This window comes from Equus asinus, chromosome 5 (genome assembly GCF_041296235.1).
Source record: "Equus asinus isolate D_3611 breed Donkey chromosome 5, EquAss-T2T_v2, whole genome shotgun sequence".
Lineage (NCBI taxonomy): Eukaryota > Metazoa > Chordata > Mammalia > Perissodactyla > Equidae > Equus > Equus asinus.
The window spans coordinates 26,251,232-26,273,265 of NC_091794.1; the positions used below are offsets into that span (position 1 = coordinate 26,251,232).

The 22,034-nt window shown below is 34.2% G+C and overlaps 1 protein-coding gene across 1 annotated transcript in view; it reads right to left on the reverse strand.

Annotated features, from left to right (window-relative positions):
* Nucleotides 1–2,655: 2,655 nt before the first annotated feature.
* Nucleotides 2,656–22,034, reverse strand: part of FYTTD1 (forty-two-three domain containing 1) — a 30,398-nt gene continuing 11,019 nt past the window's right edge. The window contains exons 3-9 of the mRNA XM_014830710.3: nucleotides 19,584–19,732; nucleotides 13,030–13,142; nucleotides 11,402–11,498; nucleotides 10,926–10,987; nucleotides 9,131–9,205; nucleotides 8,033–8,159; nucleotides 2,656–6,346 (exon numbers count right to left, since the gene is read on the reverse strand). Of these exons, the coding sequence (XP_014686196.1) occupies nucleotides 6,248–6,346; nucleotides 8,033–8,159; nucleotides 9,131–9,205; nucleotides 10,926–10,987; nucleotides 11,402–11,498; nucleotides 13,030–13,142; nucleotides 19,584–19,732 (722 nt within the window). The 3' untranslated portion in view covers nucleotides 2,656–6,247. The remainder of the gene's footprint in view (nucleotides 6,347–8,032; nucleotides 8,160–9,130; nucleotides 9,206–10,925; nucleotides 10,988–11,401; nucleotides 11,499–13,029; nucleotides 13,143–19,583; nucleotides 19,733–22,034) is intronic.

Genomic DNA, 22,034 nt, shown 5'->3' on the forward strand with positions numbered 1-22,034 from the left:
GATGAACGGCATTAAAGTCTAAAATTTTGGTCTGGAACCAAAATTGAGGAAAATGATCTGACCATAATCTAAATGTGGGAATTAAGGGTAGACCAAAGAAATAGTGAAAAATGAAACCATTACCGAAAAAGTGGAAAATACCATATTTTAAACCAATTATACCTTACTTATATTACAACCAGTATTCAGAATATTGTTTCTTTCACATATTCAAGCCGTTCCTGCTACATGATGTAATTTTTCCCTACAATCAACTAGCATTTACTGTGGGAAACAGAAGAGGCTGTCAGATGCAGCTCTTTTCCTAGGAGATTATAATCTAATTATGGAATCCAGACAAATATACCAATTAGAGAATAAGACAACAAAAAAGCGGTGATGGAGATTACCCATCAGAATTCAGACAAAAGGAATCTGTATGAGGGATGAATGAGGTTTTGAAAAAAATCTGAAGGATTATTAAGTGGAATAGGCTCCAGGGGGATAAGAGCAATACTCCAGATTGGGAGGAGGATCAGTGTGAATACACCAGGTATGATTTATAATGGTACATGTGGAGAACATTAAGGCCACAAGCGAAAAAGTTCATGTCAGACAGCAAGAGAAATTAAGTTTGGAGAGATGCTACCCATCATTCAAGGTCCAGCTCTTCTACAAAACTTTCACTAGCACTTCCCCCAACTCCTAAATGGAAGAGATTATAAAAAATTTTAATCTCAGTGCCAAAGCTAATTAGTAACAGCTGCTCAGAGTTATTCTATGAACTCTTAATACTACATTCTAGATTCTTCAGCAACAAGTTCCATGATCAATTATCAATGTCTGTCTTGAGCATGGGTCACTGCAATGGCAAATGATCTACATTTGTCATCCTTGGCAAATAACACTTATCCAATGCATGAACTGGTTTTCTTGATTTTGGTTTCCTAAAATTTTGTTATTCTTAGAAAGATTTTAAGCTAATTAAGAGCAGGACCTCATTTTATACTTTTTAGAGATACTTCAACTACAATGACTAAAAGCATAATCCTATATTCCATATTAACTCTACAATGCTACAGAAATAGTTGCCAGATAGCTAAAATGCACCATATCTATATCAAATATATCAATATATCTATATCAATAAATCTATATCAAATATAGATTACCTATTATCTTCCACATTTACACTAAATTCTTCCGATAAGGTCTTTGTAATATGGCCTCATTCTTCCTATCTGCATATCTCATCATAATTACAACATACCATGCAAATCCAGGTCTCTGAACTTCTGAACAAGTTTATAGATTTATGTTACTTTCCTGTTCAACTAGATTTTAAGGTCCTTAATATGTTAAACTCTTTAATTGTCCATATCCCAGGGCTGAGTATATCAACAGGAGTTAAAAAAAAAATAGTGAGAATGAATGGAAAGCAGCAGAGACACATGATGGGTTACTGTACTAACACAGGAGAGAAGGTTGGGAGGCGACAACAACAATTTTTGAGAACAGGGTACGTAAGTCTGTAGATATTCGAAGATCGAAAGAAAGGCCCGTGGATACGGGGGGGAAATGAAGATGCTATATACACCATTATATGAGACAACTCCTAATAAAGAAAGGCTGAAAGAAAAGATAAAGGAGCTAATTTTGAGACTTCTAAGGATTTGAGGTTTCACCTAAAAAATAAAGGTACAATATGAGAGAATTCTCATCCTACTCCCTCAATCTTCTCCATAAAGCAAGTGAAAAGATCATCTTGTGAGAATGAGATATAGGAAATGGAGTCATTGTGAGTTCACCAGTCTTTTTTTTTTTTTTAAAGATTCGCACCTCAGCTAACAACTGTTGCCAATCTTTTTCTTCCTTTCTGCTTCTTCTCCCCAAATCCCCCCAGTATATAGTTGTATATTTTAGTGGTGGGTCTTTCTAGTTGTGGCACCTGGGGTGCCGCCTCAGCGTGGCATGACGAGTGGTGCCATATCCGCGCCCGGTATAAGAACCAGCGAAACCTTGGGCTGCTGAAGCAGTGTGTGAACTTAACCACTCCGCCACGGGGGCAGCCCCTCACCAGAGAGTCTAGTGATGAATAAAAGAAATGATGAGAAACAGTTACAAAAAGGCTGTGAGTAAAACGGTTACAGGGATCTATAACTTATTCCACTACTGCTCTGTGGACTGGAAGCAGGAGCTGAAAAAACAGGCAGTGGGGGTTACTGATTGTTAAGAATTGATAGAACTTCCCTGCTTCTTCCTGTTTATTTTACAGGCTGAGAGTTAACTCATTGAATACTAGGGGCAAAAACGTTTCACTCAAATCTCCATAGCTCTCTCCAATTCTGCATCTCACTATACCATGCAGAAATAAAGTCCTTCCCTTGCCCCTTCTACTCACTAGAAATATATTATGGTCACTCCTGTAAGTCTCCACTTTTATAAACCCAAAGTAGTAGGATTAAAATCTTGGCTAATCCCATTCTCTGCAAAAGTAAAGCAAAGACACTGACTTGTTGAATACATTCAATAAATGTTTGGTCCTTTCCTTTCCTGACTTCTTTAATAAGAAACACTAATAACTGACTTTTAAATTTAAAATTTAGACAAGGTGATTTTCTTCTCTTAGAGGAAAATGGAAATCGAAGTAGAAGTTAAACACACACACACTAGGGGAAGTTTCCTATTCATCTTTAAACATAGGTAAACCTGATCTGAATACACTCAGAACAAGGAATTTCAGTTCCAGAATGGTTATCACATTTCCCTGTTTTACCAACTTTTTTGTTGAATAGATTTCAGATAGAAAGCAAACTGTAATGGTAGGGAAAGAAAAAGACATTAGAAGTCAACAATTTATAAGCAAATCTTTAAATCTCTGTTAATGGTCCATAACAGTCTAAAATTCTTATTGTAAAAGCTTGGGGTTTATTGGTATCACTTTATAAAAGAGGCTAACTCCAAAATGATCTATGCAAAAAGAGCTGTCTTTAAATGGAAGCTTAAATCACATGCTTCATTTTTTTTTTTACAGTGGCAAAAACCAAATAATCATATAATCCTGATGAAAGTTCAAAGGTACATTGATCAGAAACGAAGAAATCATTTTCTGCCCTAATACTGCCTGCATTCAGAGTGTATATTCATTCTCTGTAGTGCAAAGTCAGCTATTTTTTCTCACTCTTATTTCCTTATAGTAAATACACATCAGAACAAAATTACCCTGACACTGTATGTGAATTATAAAGCTATTGACAGGAAAATATGACATATATATTTATTCTAACAAAAAATAACAATTGGGCAATGAAGCCTATAAGTTTCCTCATACTTAGTATTTTATGATTTATTTAAAATTAAAATTTAAAAGTTTATGCCTATTAAAAAAAATACATAACGTCTGATTAGGAAGACTGGTCTTTTTCTAATGGGTCTACATAATACCAAAGCAACAAAGTCTCATAATCATCACTGGTAGAGTAGATTTACTTACCACGCTACAAATGCCAAAGCATGGCTATTACCACTTCTTAGATATCTGACAAGCCACACACTACTCTACTACTTTCCGTGGGTGTTCAATTGACAAGGGCAGTTTATTACGAACTGAGAATTAAAAGATCTGAGCTCAAAAAGTGACTGCCACAAACAAGTCTTGAAAAGTTGAATTTCACTTAACTAGGATGTAAAAAGAGGACTTGAACTGGATGATCTCTAAAGGCTCATTTAACCTAATATTCTGCATTCTAAGTAAATCTGAATGAAATGGTCAAAAGGCAGTTGGAAGGATGTCAATATGAGTCTAGAGTGATTTACCAACTTGGCTGGTAGGTAGGTTGGCAAACTCTAAAAGTTGTAAATATATCACCACAAAGTTCTTTGTAACATAGAACAATCTATAAACCACAACTCAATCTTTATAGCTAAGAATAAATCATGTGAGACCTGTAACATTTTATTTGTTAAAAATGGACAGCTTCAGAATAGATCTAAATGTAACTTTTCCAAAAAACACCAAAAAGTACAGTGTAAAGCATCTCCTCATTAAATACAAACGTTCATTTTGTGATGCACTGCATCAATGTTTTGCATACACCTTGATGCAAAGGAAATTTTAAGTTGCATCCTGTTTTTAAAAAAAAACTTTAAGAACTGAAAAAGGATGACTACAACCACATTCCAAGAAAGGAAATTTTCCTCCAACAAAGCATATTCTTTTGTCTATATACAACATGTTAGCACTCAAGAATTTTAATTTAGTTGTAACAAAGGCAAAATTTTATATTTAAAAAGAAAATGAAATGACAGATGCATGAAGAGCAAAAGTTTAATATACCAAAGACACTCTGTTGTTTGATGCACTTAATGTCAATATTTGGGGCAATTTTTAAAGTTTTCAAAAAAAGGCATTAATAATAGCTCTATACAATAATATTTAAAATAAGAAAATGAAAACTTTATACCATATTTTCACAAACTGTTCTAAAGACAGCAAACTCGTGCTCAGCTGTTTTTCCTTTGCTTTAAAATAAGCTACCAGTAATTCTAAACCAGTCTAAAACTTATTGTTCATGGATCAAATCTAAGCATTTATACTTGCAAAAAAGTTTCGCAATGAGTCCTTGGCCTAAGGAGAGACTAGAGTTTATTTTCAAATTGTATGACTGGCTTCCAATAATCCCTTATCAGTAGACTGACTGGCAAAATACCAGATATTAAGGATCAGATTTAATTCTTTGGTATAAGCATGAAACTGTTATTGATAGCTTTCCGTGGCTAGCATAAACCAAGTAACCCAAGGAGGAAGAGAGACAACAATAAAGTCTAGCATACAATGCAAGGCAGGCAGGAGTGATAACTTAATGCTTTGTTTTTTTTTTACAGGGAAAATCAACACTAATAATACACTCTAGGGAAACTAACAGCTATTTAGAGGTTTTAACATTATAGCAAACCAAAAGGTTAAGCTTCAAAATGACCAAACTTGTAACTGGAATATTTTGCTGCATTTTGGCATTATACCATAACTTATAGTATACAACCATCTGAGGACTCAACACTAACTTGGCACAACAGACTAACTCCTCCTACCACTCCAGAGTGTGTGGGGGGGGAACCCTTTTCTCATCATAAATGCCTGAATTTTATACAAGAAATCAGAGTGAAAGGGACAAAACAATGTTACAATGTAACTCTATCATCATTTTGCAGTTTTTTTCTTTGTGATGTGTACAAGCATATTTTCATTTTTGGAGCTGTATATTGTTTAACTTAGCAAGCTCAAAAGCTTATAAAACTTAACTTTTCAAATAAGAAAGTCTAGGACTTTATGGCTATTAATTTTACTATCAAAATATCTAAGGGGCTCAATCCATTTTAATAATTATAATTCTTCTAAATATTATTTGAAGAATTCTGTGGACACTAGATTTAAGACTACACTAAATCCAAACAGTATACTTATAACCTGTGTTTCAAAGTTTTTCACCTCAGTTACCTGTATTCAACCTGCTACTCCCTCTCATACTTTCTTCATTTACTAAACACAAATTGTCAGCTTTTACATCAGACCTTCTCCTCCAATGCTCTATCAAATAACTTTGTAAACACATTTATAGCCTTTTACACACCAACATTTTAAACTGAGACTAACGCCTAGAGTCACATTTCTTGTTAAAAGTTCAGTATTAAAGATTTACAACTCTGGAGGATTAACCTAATGTTACCTGAAAAATGAACCAAGTTCTAGATATTCCCATAAACCTTAAAACCCAAAACTGCAATTCTAATAAATTTTTTTACACCTCTAAGGAAGAAAAGTCAACCACACTTATTACATCAACACTATAAAAGATAAGTGACAGCAACAAAGGGACCTATTAATATTTCTGAAGATCAAGATTTACCATGGCAAAGTGTAAAAAATGGGCAAAGGCAATGAGATCCTAAATACCACTATCATAAAAATAATCAATTTCTATCTCTCTGTCTTCTTTCTGCTGCATGAGGAACCAAAGAAGTCAAATAGAGAATTGTTCTGTCTGAGCCAACCATGAAATCTTTAAGAACAGATAGGTATATTCCCTGTTATTCTTCCAGGGCATTATTTATACATTAAAAAAAAAAAAAAACTTCAAAAATAAAAATAGGAGTTATTTAGCCTTGTGAATATTTTGAAATAAAGTTTCTTGAATTTCTGTGACGAACTCTTCAAGCAATTCAACTTTTAAAACAGAGTCATCACTCCAACGTCCCTTTGACATGGGATCTATCCCACAGTTACAAAGCGGCTTCCTCCTTTGTTAAACGTGAGAGTGGCTCTTTGTTCCTTCAGGATCCCAAATCGCTCGTTCAAAGTCATCCCTGTCTAGAGAAAACAAAACAAAACAAAAAATTAAACTCCTTGACTACAAGCCATATTTTCTTTGGAACAATAATGCAATCACAATGGTATTCACAGTAACAACAGCCAACATTTCCTGAATATTTATGTGTATGAACTCATTTAATTTTAAGAAAAACCGTACGAAATAGGTAAATTTAGTGAAGTTTGCCGAAGTTAGTTAACTTGCCTACTTGCAGCTCCAGAATTTATACCAGGTAGTCTGACTCAGAATCCCTATCTCCTAGCCATTATAATGCCTACACTATACACTATATAAAACACATATCCTATAATGCCTATAAGTCATACATCCAAAGATTTCTCTATCTGAATTATTTTTAGGCTCTGCAAACACTGCCACCAACTGTAGCAATGCCTTTGATAAAAGAGTTATTTAGACTTGTGAATATTTTGAAACAAATTTCCTTGAACTTCTGTAAGTTCATCACAGAAATTCATATCAAAATATGGTTTTTGATTAACAACAGAAAGCACACAAATTATACCCAATTTCTGAAAGGAAAGTAACAACAGTGACAAAATAAAATAAAAATAAGCAAAATCAATTTGGTCAAATTTCTGTCCATACTTCATATCTTGAATTCCACAGATTCTTATGTCAGTGGATACAAAAAAAGCATGTGACAAAATCCAACACCCATTCATGATAAAAGTTCTTAGCAAATTACAAATAAAAGGAAACTCCCTCAATCTGATAAAGAGACTCTACTAAAAACCTAATGGTAACATCATACTCAATGGTAAAACATTTAATACTTTCTCCTTTAGCCTGGGAACAAGGCAAGGATACATGCTCTCCCACTTCTATTGAACATTGTACTGAAAGTCAATCCTAGCCATTATAATAAAGAACAAGAACAGATTTAAAGATTAGAAAGTAATTTGGAGAATGACATGATTGTTCACATAGAAAATCCTAAGGAATCTACAAAATTACTAAAAGTAATAAATGAATTTTAGCAAGACATAAGATACAAGGTTAACACAAAACTGTCAAAACCATGGTGAAATATACCACTCCACACACACTTGGATGGCTATAATCAAATGAAAGATAATAACAAGTGTTGGGGAGGACATGGAAACATTTAGAACTCTTATACATGCTGGTAGGAATGTAAAATAGTGCAGTCACTTCTTTGGAGAACAGTCTGGCAGTTCCTCAAAAGGTTAAACAGAGTTATGATACGACCTAGCAATTTCACTGGTAGGTATTTACCAAGGAGAAAGGAAAACACATACACAAAAACTTGTACGTGAACGTTCAAAGGAGCATTATGCACAATAGCTCAAGAATGAAAACCATCCAAATATCCATTAACTGATAAATGAATATATAAAATACAGTATATATCCATTTAATGAAACATTATTCAGCAATTAAAAAAATGGAAATATTAACACAGTATGGATGAACCTTGAAAACACTATGCTAAGTGAAAGAAGCCAGTCAAAAAAGATCACATAGTATATGATCCCATTAATATGAAATGTCCAAAACAGGCAAATCCACAGAGACAGAAAGTAGACAGATCAATGGTTTCCTAGGGTTGAGGAGACTTAGGACATCCTATTTAATTTGTTATACATTTGTTAATTAGAATATTAACCATAAATGGTCCAAAGAAATACAGGAAAAAAGTTTACCTGTTTTCCAACACTATTTATGTCAAATTGTAAAGGGACACCTTTAGGAACTTTTTTTATATCAGATTGCTCCCGTTTTGTCAAGAATGAGGGTACAGCAGTACGAGTTAATCGTGGTTTCTGGGTTCTATTAGAAAAATATAAAAATGAAATCAGATCAGCTTAACAATCAAAATAAGAGAAATAAATCATTTGGTACATAAAACATCTTGACATGTACACATGTTCAAATGTATTAGGGCTACTTTATTTGTGCTCTCAAGAAAAGTATCTGGTTCTTGACTGACTAATCTAGAGACTAAAATTTATAATCGTTCACAGGACACCTCTTTAAGTAGAACCATAAACTTTTCAACAATTTGGAATGACTGTGATCTCCAAGTCTTGATCTTCTAGAGACTCATCACATGTTTTTTCATTTCAATCATTAAAATGTCTGGCTAGATGACAAACTCCATAAACTTAGAAAGTTTATAATGCAATAAATATAATGGAATGATTAACTAAATTAAGGTCATCTAGATGAAAGAATGCACTATGAAGCCTTTAAAAAGAAGGTAGATCTATATGTACCGAAAAGTAAAGATGTCAAAAATATCCTGGGGGAAGGGGAAGAAGGTATACATAAAAATAGATGTACATTTATTTGTTATACAAGCACCAAATTTTTAAAATAAAAACACAAAATCGTTAAATGTGGTTACTTTGGGGCTGCAGAACTAGGAATCAAGAAAGCTTTTACTCTTAACTTTATACTATACTATTTCCATTTTGTACCACAAGTATTAGAGTCTTGCATTGCATAACGACCAGAATATGTTCTGAGAAACACATCATTACATGAACATCACAGAGCCTACTTACATAAACCTACATGGTATAGCCTACTCCACATCTAGGCCATGTGGTACTAATTTGTGGGATCACTGTTGTATACGCAGTCCAATATTGACTGAAACATTGTTATGCGATGCATGACTGTACTTTTATTCTTGTCTCAGTTTATTGTAACTTGGATCATACCCTGAGCAGAAGACCAACACTATTCTATCATCTTACATAATGAGAAGTTATACTTTTTGCACAATAAAGACTTACACTGGGCACTGCACTGCTCCAGGATTGTCAATGGATACAGTCAAAATTCCTCCATTTGTAGTGGAAGTCCGCCATCTAGTTTCAAAAAACCAAAACTTCATTAAAATATAAGTTTATAAACCCTATAATGTATTCTACATATAAACATACATTTTAACATAGCCATTATTTTTTCTTAGCTTTTAAGAAATATAGATACCTGGGGCCCACCATGATATAATTAATCACCATCTTGGATGTAGGAACTGGACACCTGAATTTATTTAATATTTTTCAGTGTAACAAATATATGCACACTAAAAAAAAGTCAACACAGAAAGGCTTCTCATGAAAGCAACAGTCCTTCACCCCACCATTCTCCGCCTTCCTGCTTCCCAGAGGGAGCAATTCTAACCTTGCCTGTTTTTACTGCTCGCTCACTACCTCCAGTTTGCTAAACAAGATGCTTATATAATATCTTGCTATGATGAGGATTTAGCTCATCACACTATCGTCTAGTTTCCCTACCTACTCCTAACCGTTTTGATGACTATATCACTATTTTACTTCCATTATAACTTTAAATATACTTAAATCTCTTTCTTTCAGTAGTGTCTCTTGACACCATCCCCTACTCACTTTCTATGAAAGGACAGTAGTACCTCCATTCCTTTCTTCCATCTCTTCTCCCACTTTGTACCTCCCACCTTTTATCAGCTCTACTCTTATATTTATGTTAGTCAAAATCCAACATTTACATTATATTCTGTTACCAAATTAAGTATTTTGTGCTATGTTCTATAGGTTGATTCTCAAAACAAATAAAAAGCATTTATATTATTACAATTATGTAAAAAATTTTCATTGCAGAAGCAAATAGACTATGATTATCACTTCTTTATGATTTCCAATGTCATGACTCTTGTGCAAAAGAATACTGCCAGCATTAAATTCAAATAGTTTCCTTTCTTACACTTTGATTGCTCAAAATCATGCCCTATTTTAGTTGGAATCATATCTGGACCATGATCATGTTTTATTTTCCAAAAAGCAGCCATAATTTTATATGGTTTAATCTCCAAAGCTGATCATATTGATGGAATTAGAATGCTACAACTCACACACTTGGGAAGTGCAATTCTAACACACAAAAATATATTTTTAAAAACCTTTATAGGTGTAAGGGGAAAAAATGTGAAAAGGAGAAACATCTTATTGTTTTTAAAGGTTTACAAATTTTCTAAAAGCTCTATTGGATTTTCCTCTATTTATTCTCTAATACATTCATTTGTATAAAAGCAGCTACAGAAAATAAAGAGCTGTTTTAATAAAATGGAAAAAAATGTAAAAAAAAAACCCTAAAAACAGAATGTATTTCGTGCCAAAACTGTTAAAATACTGACGTGAAAATTTAAAAGGTTTTTGGGGGGGCCAGTCCCATGGCTGAGTAGCTAAGTTCGAGTGCTCTGCTTTGGTGGCCCAGGGTTTCACCGGTTTGAATCCTGGGCGAGGACCTGGCACCGCTCATCAAGCCATGCTGAGGCGGCATCCCACATACCACAACTAGAAGGATTCACAACTAAAAACACACAACTATGTACCAGGGGGCTTTGGGAGAAAAAGGAAAAATAAAATTAATAAAAAAATAAAAAATAAAAAAAGGTTTTTGGGAAAAAACAAAATAAGATTTATTTATTTCAGGCTCAACAGTTAATTTATTCATTTAATTTCTTTTGGATTGGGGCATATAGTAATTCGGGTCACTAATATTCTGGGAGTTTTGAAATGACATCTTGAAAAACAAATTGAAACTTACTGACGAGTTCTCTTTGCTACTACATCGTCTAGCAGTTGTTCTGTGTTCAACTGGGCCTGAACCTGAAGGGAAAAAAAAAGCAGTAGATCCCACAGAAAGCAGAGGATTTGAATCCAAAGAGCTATCCTGCTCTGTAACCTTATAACCCAGTATGGTATATGTATGAATGCAGGAGAGGGGCATGTGCTTATTCTGGCAACACGTCTTTGTTGGGGTTCCTATATGAGAACAAGTGATAAAAACAAGTTTATTCCTAAATAACATTAAATTCTTATAAGATGTTGCTATTGAGGACAACAAAAAAGAAAATAGGAAAAAAAAAAAAAAGAACGAATCTAATGTCATGTTCTCCAAATCCCAGACCCAACCCCTACACCTCAACCACGGGCCATGCCTACGATTGAGAATTACTAAAGGTGGATGTTGAGGATCCTTTGTTCGGGTACAAAGAAAACACTACCAAGAGTTTTTCATACCTTCAGGCCTCTTCTGAAAAGAAAAGTTGCCTGGCGAGTGTCTTTCTGATGACTTAATTTATTTCCACTCCTAGTAAAATTGGCTGGAATATTATTTCTGCAACAAAAACACATATATCATGAATAGCCTGAGCCACTTAACTCCGAAACATCTTGAGAAAAAATAAGCAAAAACAGTTAAATTCATAGGCTGAAAACTTGAGGTACACTAAACATAAAGACTCTAAATTATTTTCTTATTTACACAAAGATTTGATTTACAAATATCTCCCTCTGCAGCATATTACATAACAACCTGGTTAATTTTGTATTAATGTATCTTGCAAATATTCAGCTCTCTAATATTCTAACATAAAACAACTCCTCTGAAGACATTTTAACATTTTTAATCCTAAATTTGGTGAAAAACATAAATGAACAGATTTACAGGATTAGTACAAAGATCACATCTAGGCACATCATAGTTGAACTACTGAAAACCAAAAACAGAGAAAACCTTGAAAATAACATGTCCAGTTTTCTCTTCCTTCCTCACTCAGAAACCTTTATGTATTAATAAAAAACACAGACAGACTTACTCTCTTCCGCTGCTTCCTCTTTCACGCACAGAACAACATACTCTTAAATATGTTTGACTTGACCTTCACTAATTCCTTTCTAGTTTCTATAGGAAGTTGGTAAAATACGAGAAAAAAAATTTTCATTTTTATTTATTTTTATAATTGAGTGCTTAACAGGTTAGCTAATCTTACCTCCAATCTTATAGAGGCTCAAATGCTAAATTTCCATGGTAGCCAAATTAAGATGGGCTCATTAATGGCTCATGTAATTAACAAGTTATTATTTGAGAAGTTCCCTTTTTCCAAAAGGTACCACTAAGTGATTCCAAAAAAAAGAGACAATGGTTTTAAAGCAAAACTGCAATTCCAGCCATTGCATTTATACCAAGACTTCATTTCAGGGCTTTTTTGTTTTGAATTATCTTCTATAAGAAATTAATAAATGGTACTTGAAACTGAAATAAGGAAACTTCATAGCTTGTCAATTTCCTTTCTGCCCACTTTATCCATACAGAGAACAGAACGCCACAATAGGTCATAATTTTTAAGTTTTTGTTATGCCTTTCAATTTAATATAAAAATAATTTCAGCTTAATAAGCATTTACACAGAATTCTTTCTAGTTGGCCTTTTCCACAAATAACACATATTGTTCTATTAAGAGCCACCGAGACTGAATAACAAACTCAGCTTTCAGGATTCCCAATTATGAATAATTCTGGCTGAGGTGTTTTTACCAAAATAATCACCTTTTGCAATTTTATTCTATATGTCATTGCAATTTTATTCTATATGTCAAGAGAGGTAAAGAAGTAGAGTGAAGTTTTTTTAAAAAATTTATAATTAGTTAAATTCATCAATAACACTGGGTCTAAAAAATAAGGAAGCTATTACTGAATGCTTTCATGTTGGATGTTGAGACATTCCAAATATGTCTTGAAAATGACCAAATAACTACAAGAATCACTGCAAATCCATCCCTTTGAATATGTAGTGTGAGAAATGTATCTTTTTAAATGCAGGATAACATATTATTGTCTTTATTATTGTCTTATATTTGAGTACTTACTTTCTATTTAACTGGTTAGGTCTCTTGAGAACTGCAACCGGTTTTCTCTGCACTTCATTTTGTCTCAGAAGGTTTGTCTTCCTTTTTAATGCTGGAAAATATCGTTCTATATTCTTTCAGAAGGCAAGAAACTATGTTAATCAGATTGCTTTTTGACATATATCCTCCTACAATAAACATTCCTGAGGCAGAATGGACACGGACTGCTGAGATGTATAGGTTAGAGAAACAGAGATTAAGTGACTTGAATGTTTCCAGTGTTAAGTGACTAAAAAGACAACAACCACATCATACTTAAAATTCTTGCCTCAAAAGGAGAATTCAAACAGAAAAATAAATTTTTATTTTTTTGAGGTGCTCTGGGAGATGCACGGGTGATGGGGAAACATGCCTCTGGAGCTCAAAAGAAGAATCAGAGAGCCAGAGATGTAAATCAGGGGATCATTTATATAAACGTGATTTTGATATCAAGTGAAGGGATAAGAGGGCCAAGGTACAAAAAATAAAAATATGTGAGAAAGAAAAAAGAGGAGGTCGTGATAACAAAGAGGCCTGAGTAGAAATGGCTACAGAGAAAAAAAGGAAAAGAAAATTTAATATCATAGAAACAAGCACATGAAATGTCCACCTTTTCTCCCTCCACATATGTAAGTTCAATCTATCATTAAAGCCCAATTTAGGTTTCCATATTTTCCATAAAGACTTTTCAAAAGTCCTTGACAATATGGACCATATATCTTATACTTAATCTGGATTCCCTTATATTTTAAGCATATGAGAAATATTTCACAAATACTGACTGACTATAAAACGCAAAAATTATAAAAATCTGGGCCGGCCCAGTGGCACAACAGTTAAGTGTCCATGTTCCACTTCGGTGGCCCAGGGTTCACTGGTTCAGCTCCTGGGTGCGGACATGGCACCACTTGGCAAGCCATGCTGTGGTAGGCGTCCCACATATAAAGTAGAGGAAGATGGACATGGATGTTAGCTCAGGGCCAGTCTTCCTCAGCAAAAAGAGGAAAATTGGCAGCAGATGTTAGCTCAGGGCTCATCTTCCTCAAAAAAACCCCACAAAACAAAACAAAAATAAATAAATTTAAATTTACAACTAAAAAATTATAAAAATCTTCATTTTCATAAATATTTGGAAAAGAAGTAAATGTAAAAACAGGGATAAAGAATATCAAGAGCATAGGAGAAATGCTACAAAATCAGATTAATGGCCCATTCCAAGGTCTGTATTTTTGTCTTTAATAACATCAAGGACCATTTATAGGTAAACATGAAAGCTCCTTTTTTGATGCTGTTGTCAGATTATTTTCCTTCAAAATACTTGCCATATTGTAATCATATGATTTTCTATTGATTCACTGCAGAATCCCTTGCATCTAGCATACAGTGGGTACTCAGTCAACATTAGTTAAATGATGAATACATGGAATACAACTATAATACCCATTAATATATGGTGAATTTATGTTCCATGGCTCTAGAATTTATATGTGTGTATAAATGTGTTCTAAAAAGTATGCCTAGGAATGTTTTTCTTTCATAATAATTTTGATTAAAAAAATTATTCCTTGGGAAGAAATAGAGAATCTGAATAGACCAATCACAAGTAAAAAAATAGAAAGAGTAATCAAAAACCTCCCCAAAAATAAGAGTCCAGGACCAGACGGCTTCTCTGGAGAATTCTACCAAACATTCAAAGAAGATTTAATACCTATCCTTCGCAAACTGTTCCAGAAAATAGAGGAAGATGGAGCACTCCCTAATACATTCTATGAAGCCACCATCACCCTGATCCCCAAACCTGACAAGGACAACACAAAGAAGAAAAACTACAGGCCAATATCACTGATGAATATAGACGCAAAAATCCTCAACAAAATTTTGGCAAACCAAATACAGCAATATATCAAAAAGATTATACACCATGATCAAGTGGGATTTATACCAGGGACACAGGGATGGTTCAACATCCGCAAGTCAATCAACGTGATTCACTACATTAACAATATGAGAAACAAAAACCACATGATCATCTCAATAGATGCAGAGAAAGCATTCGACAAGATCCAACATCCATTTATGATAAAAACCCTCAATAAAATAGGTACAGAAGGAAAGTACCTCAACATAATAAAGGCCATATATGACAAACCCACAGCCAACATCATACTCAATGGACAGAAACTGAAACCCATCCCTCTCAGAACAGGAACAAGACAAGGGTGCCCACTTTCACCACTCCTATTCAACATAGTACTGGAGGGGTTGGCCAGAGCTATTAGGCAGGAAAAAGAAATAAAAGGAATCCAAATAGGCAACGAAGAAGTAAAACTCTCGCTGTTTGCAGACGACATGATCTTATATATAGAAAACCCCAAAGAATCCATACAAAAACTATTAGAAACAATCAACAACTACAGCAAAGTCGCAGGGTATAAAATCAACATACATAAATCAGTAGCATTTCTATATGCTAACAATGAACTAACAGAAAAAGATCTCAAGAACTCAATCCCATTCACGATTGCAACAAAAAGAATAAAATACCTTGGGATAAATTTAACCAAGGAAGTGAAAGATCTATACAACGAAAACTACAAGACCTTCTTGAAAGAAATCGACGACGACATAAAGACATGGAAAGACATTCCATGCACATGGATTGGAAGAATAAACATAGTTAAAATGTCCATCCTACCTAAAGCAATCTACAGATTCAACGCTATCCCAATCAGAATTCCAATGTCATTCTTTACAGAAATCGAACAAAGAATCCAAAAATTCATATGGGGCAACAAAAGACCCCGAATTGCTAAAGCAATCCTGGGAAAGAAGAACAAAGCTGGAGGCATCACAATCCCTGACTTCAAAACACACTACAAAGCCACAGTAATCAAAACAGCATGGTACTGGTACAAAAACAGATGCACAGATCAATGGAACAGAATTGAAAGCCCAGAAATAAAACCACACATCTATGGACAGCTAATCTTTGACAAAGGAGCTGAGGGCCTACAATGGAGGAAAGAAAGTCTCTTCAACAAATGGTGCTGGGAAAACTGGACAGCCACATGTAAAAGAATGAAAATCAACCATTCTTTTTCACCATTTACTAAAATAAACTCAAAATGGATCAAAGACCTAAAGATTAGACCTGAAACAATAAGTCTTCTAGAAGAGAATATCGGCAGCACACTGTTTGACATCAGCTTCAAAAGAATTTTTTCGGACGCCATAACCCCTCACATGAGGCAAACAATAGAAAGAATAAACAAACGGAACTTCATCAGGCTACAGAGCTTCTTCAAGGCAAGGGAAAACAGGATTGAAACAAAAAAACAGCCCACTAATTGGGAAAAAATATTCACAAGTTATTTATCCGACAAAGGGTTAATCTCCATAATATACAAAGAACTCACACAACTCAAAAATAAAAAATCAAATAACCCAATTACAAAATGGGCAGGGGACATGAACAGACATTTGTCCAAAGAAGATATACGGATGGTCAACAGACACATGAAAAGGTGCTCATCATCACTAATCATCAAGGAAATGCAAATCAAAACTACACTAAGATATCACCTTACACCTGTTAGAATGGCAAAAATATCCAAAACCAAGAGTGACAAATGTTGGAGAGGCTGTGGAGAAAAGGGATCCCTCATACACTGTTGGTGGGAATGCAAACTGGTGCAGCCACTATGGAAAACAGTATGGAGATTCCTCAAAAAGTTAAGAATAGAAATACCTTATGACCCAGCCATCCCACTACTGGGTATCTATCCTAAGAACCCGAAATCAGCAATTTCAGAAGCTCTATGCACCCCTATCTTCATTGCAGCATTATTCACAATAGCCAAGTCATGGAACCAACCGAAGTGCCCAGCAACTGATGATTGGATAAAGAAGTTGTGGTATATATATACAATGGAAATACTACTCAGCCATAAAAAAGGACAAAGTTGTCCTATTCACAACAACATGGATAGACCTTGAGAGTATTATGTTGAGTGAAATAAGCCAGACAGAGAAAGACGAACTCGGTATGACTCCACTTATAGGTGGTAGTTAACGTATGGACAAAGAGAACTGATCGGTGGTTGCCAGGGGAAAGGGGGGTGGGGGGAGGGCACTAGGGCTGAAGTGGTGTAACTACAACATGACTAATAATAATGTACAACTGTAATTTCACAAGGATGTTAACTTTTATAACCTTAATAAAAAAAATAAATTAAAAAAATTTAAAAAAAAAAATTATTCCTTGGGGCTGGCCTGGCGGTTTAGTGGTTAAGTTCACACACTCCACTTCAGTGGCCCTGGGGGTTCACAGGTTCAGATTCCAGGTGCAGACCTATACACCACTCATCAAGTCACGCTGTGGCAGCCTCCCACATACAAAATAGAGGAAGAGTGGCACAGATGTTAGCTCAGGGACAATCTTCCTCATCAAAAAAAAATACATTCCTTGAGAGAAAGAAATTAAGATATTTAGTTCATTTTTATGTTAATTTTATTAGGGTATTATGTACATAGAATAAAATTTTAAGTTTATAGTTTGATGAATTTGGATAATTACATACAATCATGTAACCACACCATAATCAAGATAGAGAAGAGTGCCCTCACCCTAAAACGTTTCCTTGTGACCCTCTGTAGTCAATTCCCTTACCTCGCCTGACTCCCACTCCAAGCATAACTGATTTGTCACTATAGCTTAGCTTTTTCTACAATTTCAAATAAATGGGATCACACAGTACATAGTCTTTTGTATTTGGCCTCTGTTGCTTAGCACAATGTTTTGAAATGTATCCATGCTATCCTGTGTATTAACATTTATTCCTTTTTTATCGCTAAATAGAATTCCACAGTATGGAGATAAGGTGTTTATTTTTGTCAAAATCAGATAAATGATTAAAACTACCCGTTAGTAGAAAATAACTGCCATTTACACGCAGCAACAACACATTTTTTTAAGGTCACAGACGTTCTAAATGGTTTAGTATTATCAGAGTTAAGTTAAAAGTTCTACAGAAAATAACATAGGCCCAGTTTTGGTAAATTCTGAATCTAAAAGGGAAAAGTTACGGAATTGACACTGACAAAGATATACAGTCCAGTAGAAGAATCTCGTAAGAACTTAAACACAACTTTTATATGACAGATATTCTAAGTTGACTCTCTCTAAAATCTATTCAGTACATTCTTAGCATTCTATAATTTAACATTTTCAATATTTTCAAACAACTCAAAAGACTACCACATGTGGCAACTTAAAATTTTTCCTGGAGCAAGTAATTAGCAGTTAAACCCACTCTCCCTTCCAGTATCCATATCTCATTAATGTCTTCTAATTTCTAATAATTAAACAGTAAATTCTATGATAAAGTTTTAGAGGAGAGAACAGCTGTTGGTGGTGGCAGAATTGAAAAGTTAAGGGATCTAAGACAGTTGTGGTTTTTAACCAGAATACGCACATTTAAGATAATTTAAGGAATGAATGTCCTGAATTTTTTTTTACAAGTATGTATTACTTTCATAATCAGAGAAACCAAAGGGATTGAAAAGTAGAACATTAAATTCTTTAGTGGTTCAGATGTACTAAACATAAGAATTAGAAGAAAAACAATTTGTGAAACTATTTTAAGGAATGCTTTAGCCAATCCAAAAATTACTCCTTGAGATGTAAATAAAACTTAAGTTAAAATTTGAAAAGTAACTAACTTATGGTGGGTAAATGATTATAACTCTAATTAAAAATATCAACTAGGGGATAGGTACCTACCCAAGAGAAATGAAAACCTATGTCCATACAGACTTACAGGTGAATGTTCACAGCAACATTATTCACAATACCCAAAAAGCAGAAACAACCAAAATGTCCATCAACTGGTAAATGGATAAACAAAATATGGTATATCCATATAACGGAATATTATTCAGTAATAAAATGGAATGAAGTATTGATCCATGCTACAACATGAACCTGAACCTGAAAAACATGGCTAAATGCCAGACCATTTATTATTGTATAATTTCCATTTACAAGAAATGTACAGAACAGGCAAATATATGGAAAATCTACAGAAAGTAGATTAGTGGTTGCCTGAGGCAGATGATAAGGTATGACTGAATGGACATGAGATTTCTTTTTAGGGTGATAGAAGTGTTCTAAAATTAGATTGTTGTGATGATTGTACAACTCTGTAAATTTTCTAAAGTTCATTGAATCGTATGCTTAAAACAAATGAATTTTATAGTACAAACTTATACCTCAATAACCTGTTAAAAATTGTACACACACACAGGGAAAGTCAGGAATCCATAAGAAAAAATTTCATATTTGAGAATGTGGAAATTTAGGTTTCTTCATGAATGACAATGATTTTTAGTTACGAAATTTTTTATATAAGTCCCAAAGTACTACCTAAAAAATAAATAAAAATATTCAAATAAAATGCTCTCTCAAGCGCATGCACAGATACATTAGTACAAATAAAAGAAAAGGGTATCTGACTCACGGGTAGCCATCAACCTACCTTGTCACTTAGAGGTGGTCGATTCATAGGACTAATTCCTTTTCGAATTCCAGATGCTTTTCTGGCTGCAAGGCCAGTGATAACTGCATAAGGACGTCTCTTTCCAGGTATTACTCTTCCTCGACGGCTCAGACTATTCTTACCAAAACCTGTAGGAGAGGGAAAAAAAAAAGAAGAAACAATATCAATCTAAGAATACAACTGAGGGGCACACAGGTCACAAGATATCTTATTTCTTAAACAGGGTGGAGGGTATGAGTTTTATTATTATTATTTATATATTTCTTATATTATTTACATATATTTCTTTTGAATTACAGAAAATATTTCATTTTTTTAAGAGGCAATAAGCTGCAGTAGAAAGGGTCCTGTTGCTATAATGGACTGTAAAGGACCAGAGGATTCTCACATTTCCCCTCTAGCCATCCTCTGTCTGGTATTACTGTCTCAATAGATAGGACAGCCTCAACTTTCCCTGTGCAGTGTGTTAGCCGCTAACCACATGTGATTATTGAGTACTTGAAATATGGCTAGTCTGAATTGAGATGTAACAATGTACAATAATTCATTAATAATATTATATTTATTATATGTTGTAAAGATATTTTGGCTATATGGGGTTAAATAAAATATATTATTAATATGTGGCTCACATTTTATTTCTGTTGGATAATGCTAATCTAGAGTGGAGTCACTATCTCATCTCCCATTTACTTACTACGTTGCAATTTGGCTTCTTTATTTTCAGTCCTACCATATGCAAACTGCTTTTGCTAAAGTTCCCAGTGAGCTTCAATGGACGTATTTTAATATCTGTGGCATATTACATTACTGACTTTGCTTTTCCATTTTGTATCTTATCTATTTAAATACTTTTTTCTGATTATGAAAAAATAAACGTGCTCACTGCAGAATTCTTAGAAACATATAAAGTATAAATAAGGAAATAAAAGTCACCCATTATCCCACCACCTAGAGATAACCACTAACATTCTACATCTCTCTAGTCTTTTCTTTTACTTGTATGTATACATTTAAAAAGTTAGCATTTTTAATTCCAACCATTTTTTTTTTTTTTGAGAAAGATTAGCCCTGAGCATCCGCCACCAATCCTCCTCTTTTTGCAGAGGAAGACTGGCCCTGAGCTAACATCCATGCCCATCTTCCTCCATTTTATATGTGGGACACCTGCCACAGCATGGCTTGACTAGCTCGGGATCCAAACCAACAAACCCCAGGCTACTGAAACAGAGCACATGAACCCAACCGCTATGCCACCAGGTCAGCCTCAGTTTCAAAAATTTTTAAGCAACTCAAAAGACTATCACTGGGCTGGCCCACGGCCAAGTGGTTAAGTTCATGTGCTCTGCTTTGGCAGCCCAGGGTTTCGCCGGTTCAGATCCCAGGTGTGGACATGGCACTGCTCATCAGGCCACGCTGGGGCAGTGTCCCACATAGCACAACCAGAAGGACCTACAACTGGAATATACAACTATGTACTGAGGGGCTTTGGGAAGAAGAAGAAGAAGAAGAAAAAAAGACTATCATTACATGAGGTAATTCACAATTTTGTAGTACCAAGTGCCTAGAAGGTGGACTGAGTCAATCTTCTAGCAACCACATCTTATACTCTATATACTACTTTCTACTATACATTAACACTACATTGTGAATATTATCCCATGTCCCTACATCCTTTTATTTCATTAGTTTTTAATGTACCACACTTGATCCAATCAATTTCATACTAATCATTTTAGCTACTTCTAATGTTACACTGTTATAAATAACCTTGCCATAACAGTGTAGATAACACTTCTATACACATTCATGATTATTTCCTCAAGATATAAGTCTCTAATAAAAAAAGATATAAGTTTCTAGAGAACAAAATGCTGTATCAAATAGTAAAGCAAACTCTTAAGAATTTTGATTCATACTGTAAAAATTCCCTCCAGAATGACTATATTTATTTACATTCCCAGGAAGATAATGGTGCCACTTTTTCCATATTATTGACAACTCTAAAAATTATTCTTTTTAATCTTTACCATTTAGTATTTGAAAAAAAATCTTGTCTTACTTGGTAGTTTACTAGTGATAATGAACATTTTCCATGTGTTTTTTTGCTATCTGCATTCTTCCATTTATGAACTGTCATATTGATAAATCCGTTTTCTAAAGTCTAGTTCCAATTTCCTTGGCTACTTTGATAAAAGAATTACATTACATTTATAATTGATTTTTCAAGAACTGACATATTTACAATACTCAGGAACACAGTATGGCTTTCTACTTATTCAAGTCTTCTTTTGCCACTAAATTGGCTCCATATAGTTTGAAGATTTTGCTCTTACAGGTCCTGCACATTTCTTTTTAAGCTTATTACTACTAGGTATTTTTATACATTTTGTTGTCAATCACAAAAAAATATCCTTTTCTAAGAATAAT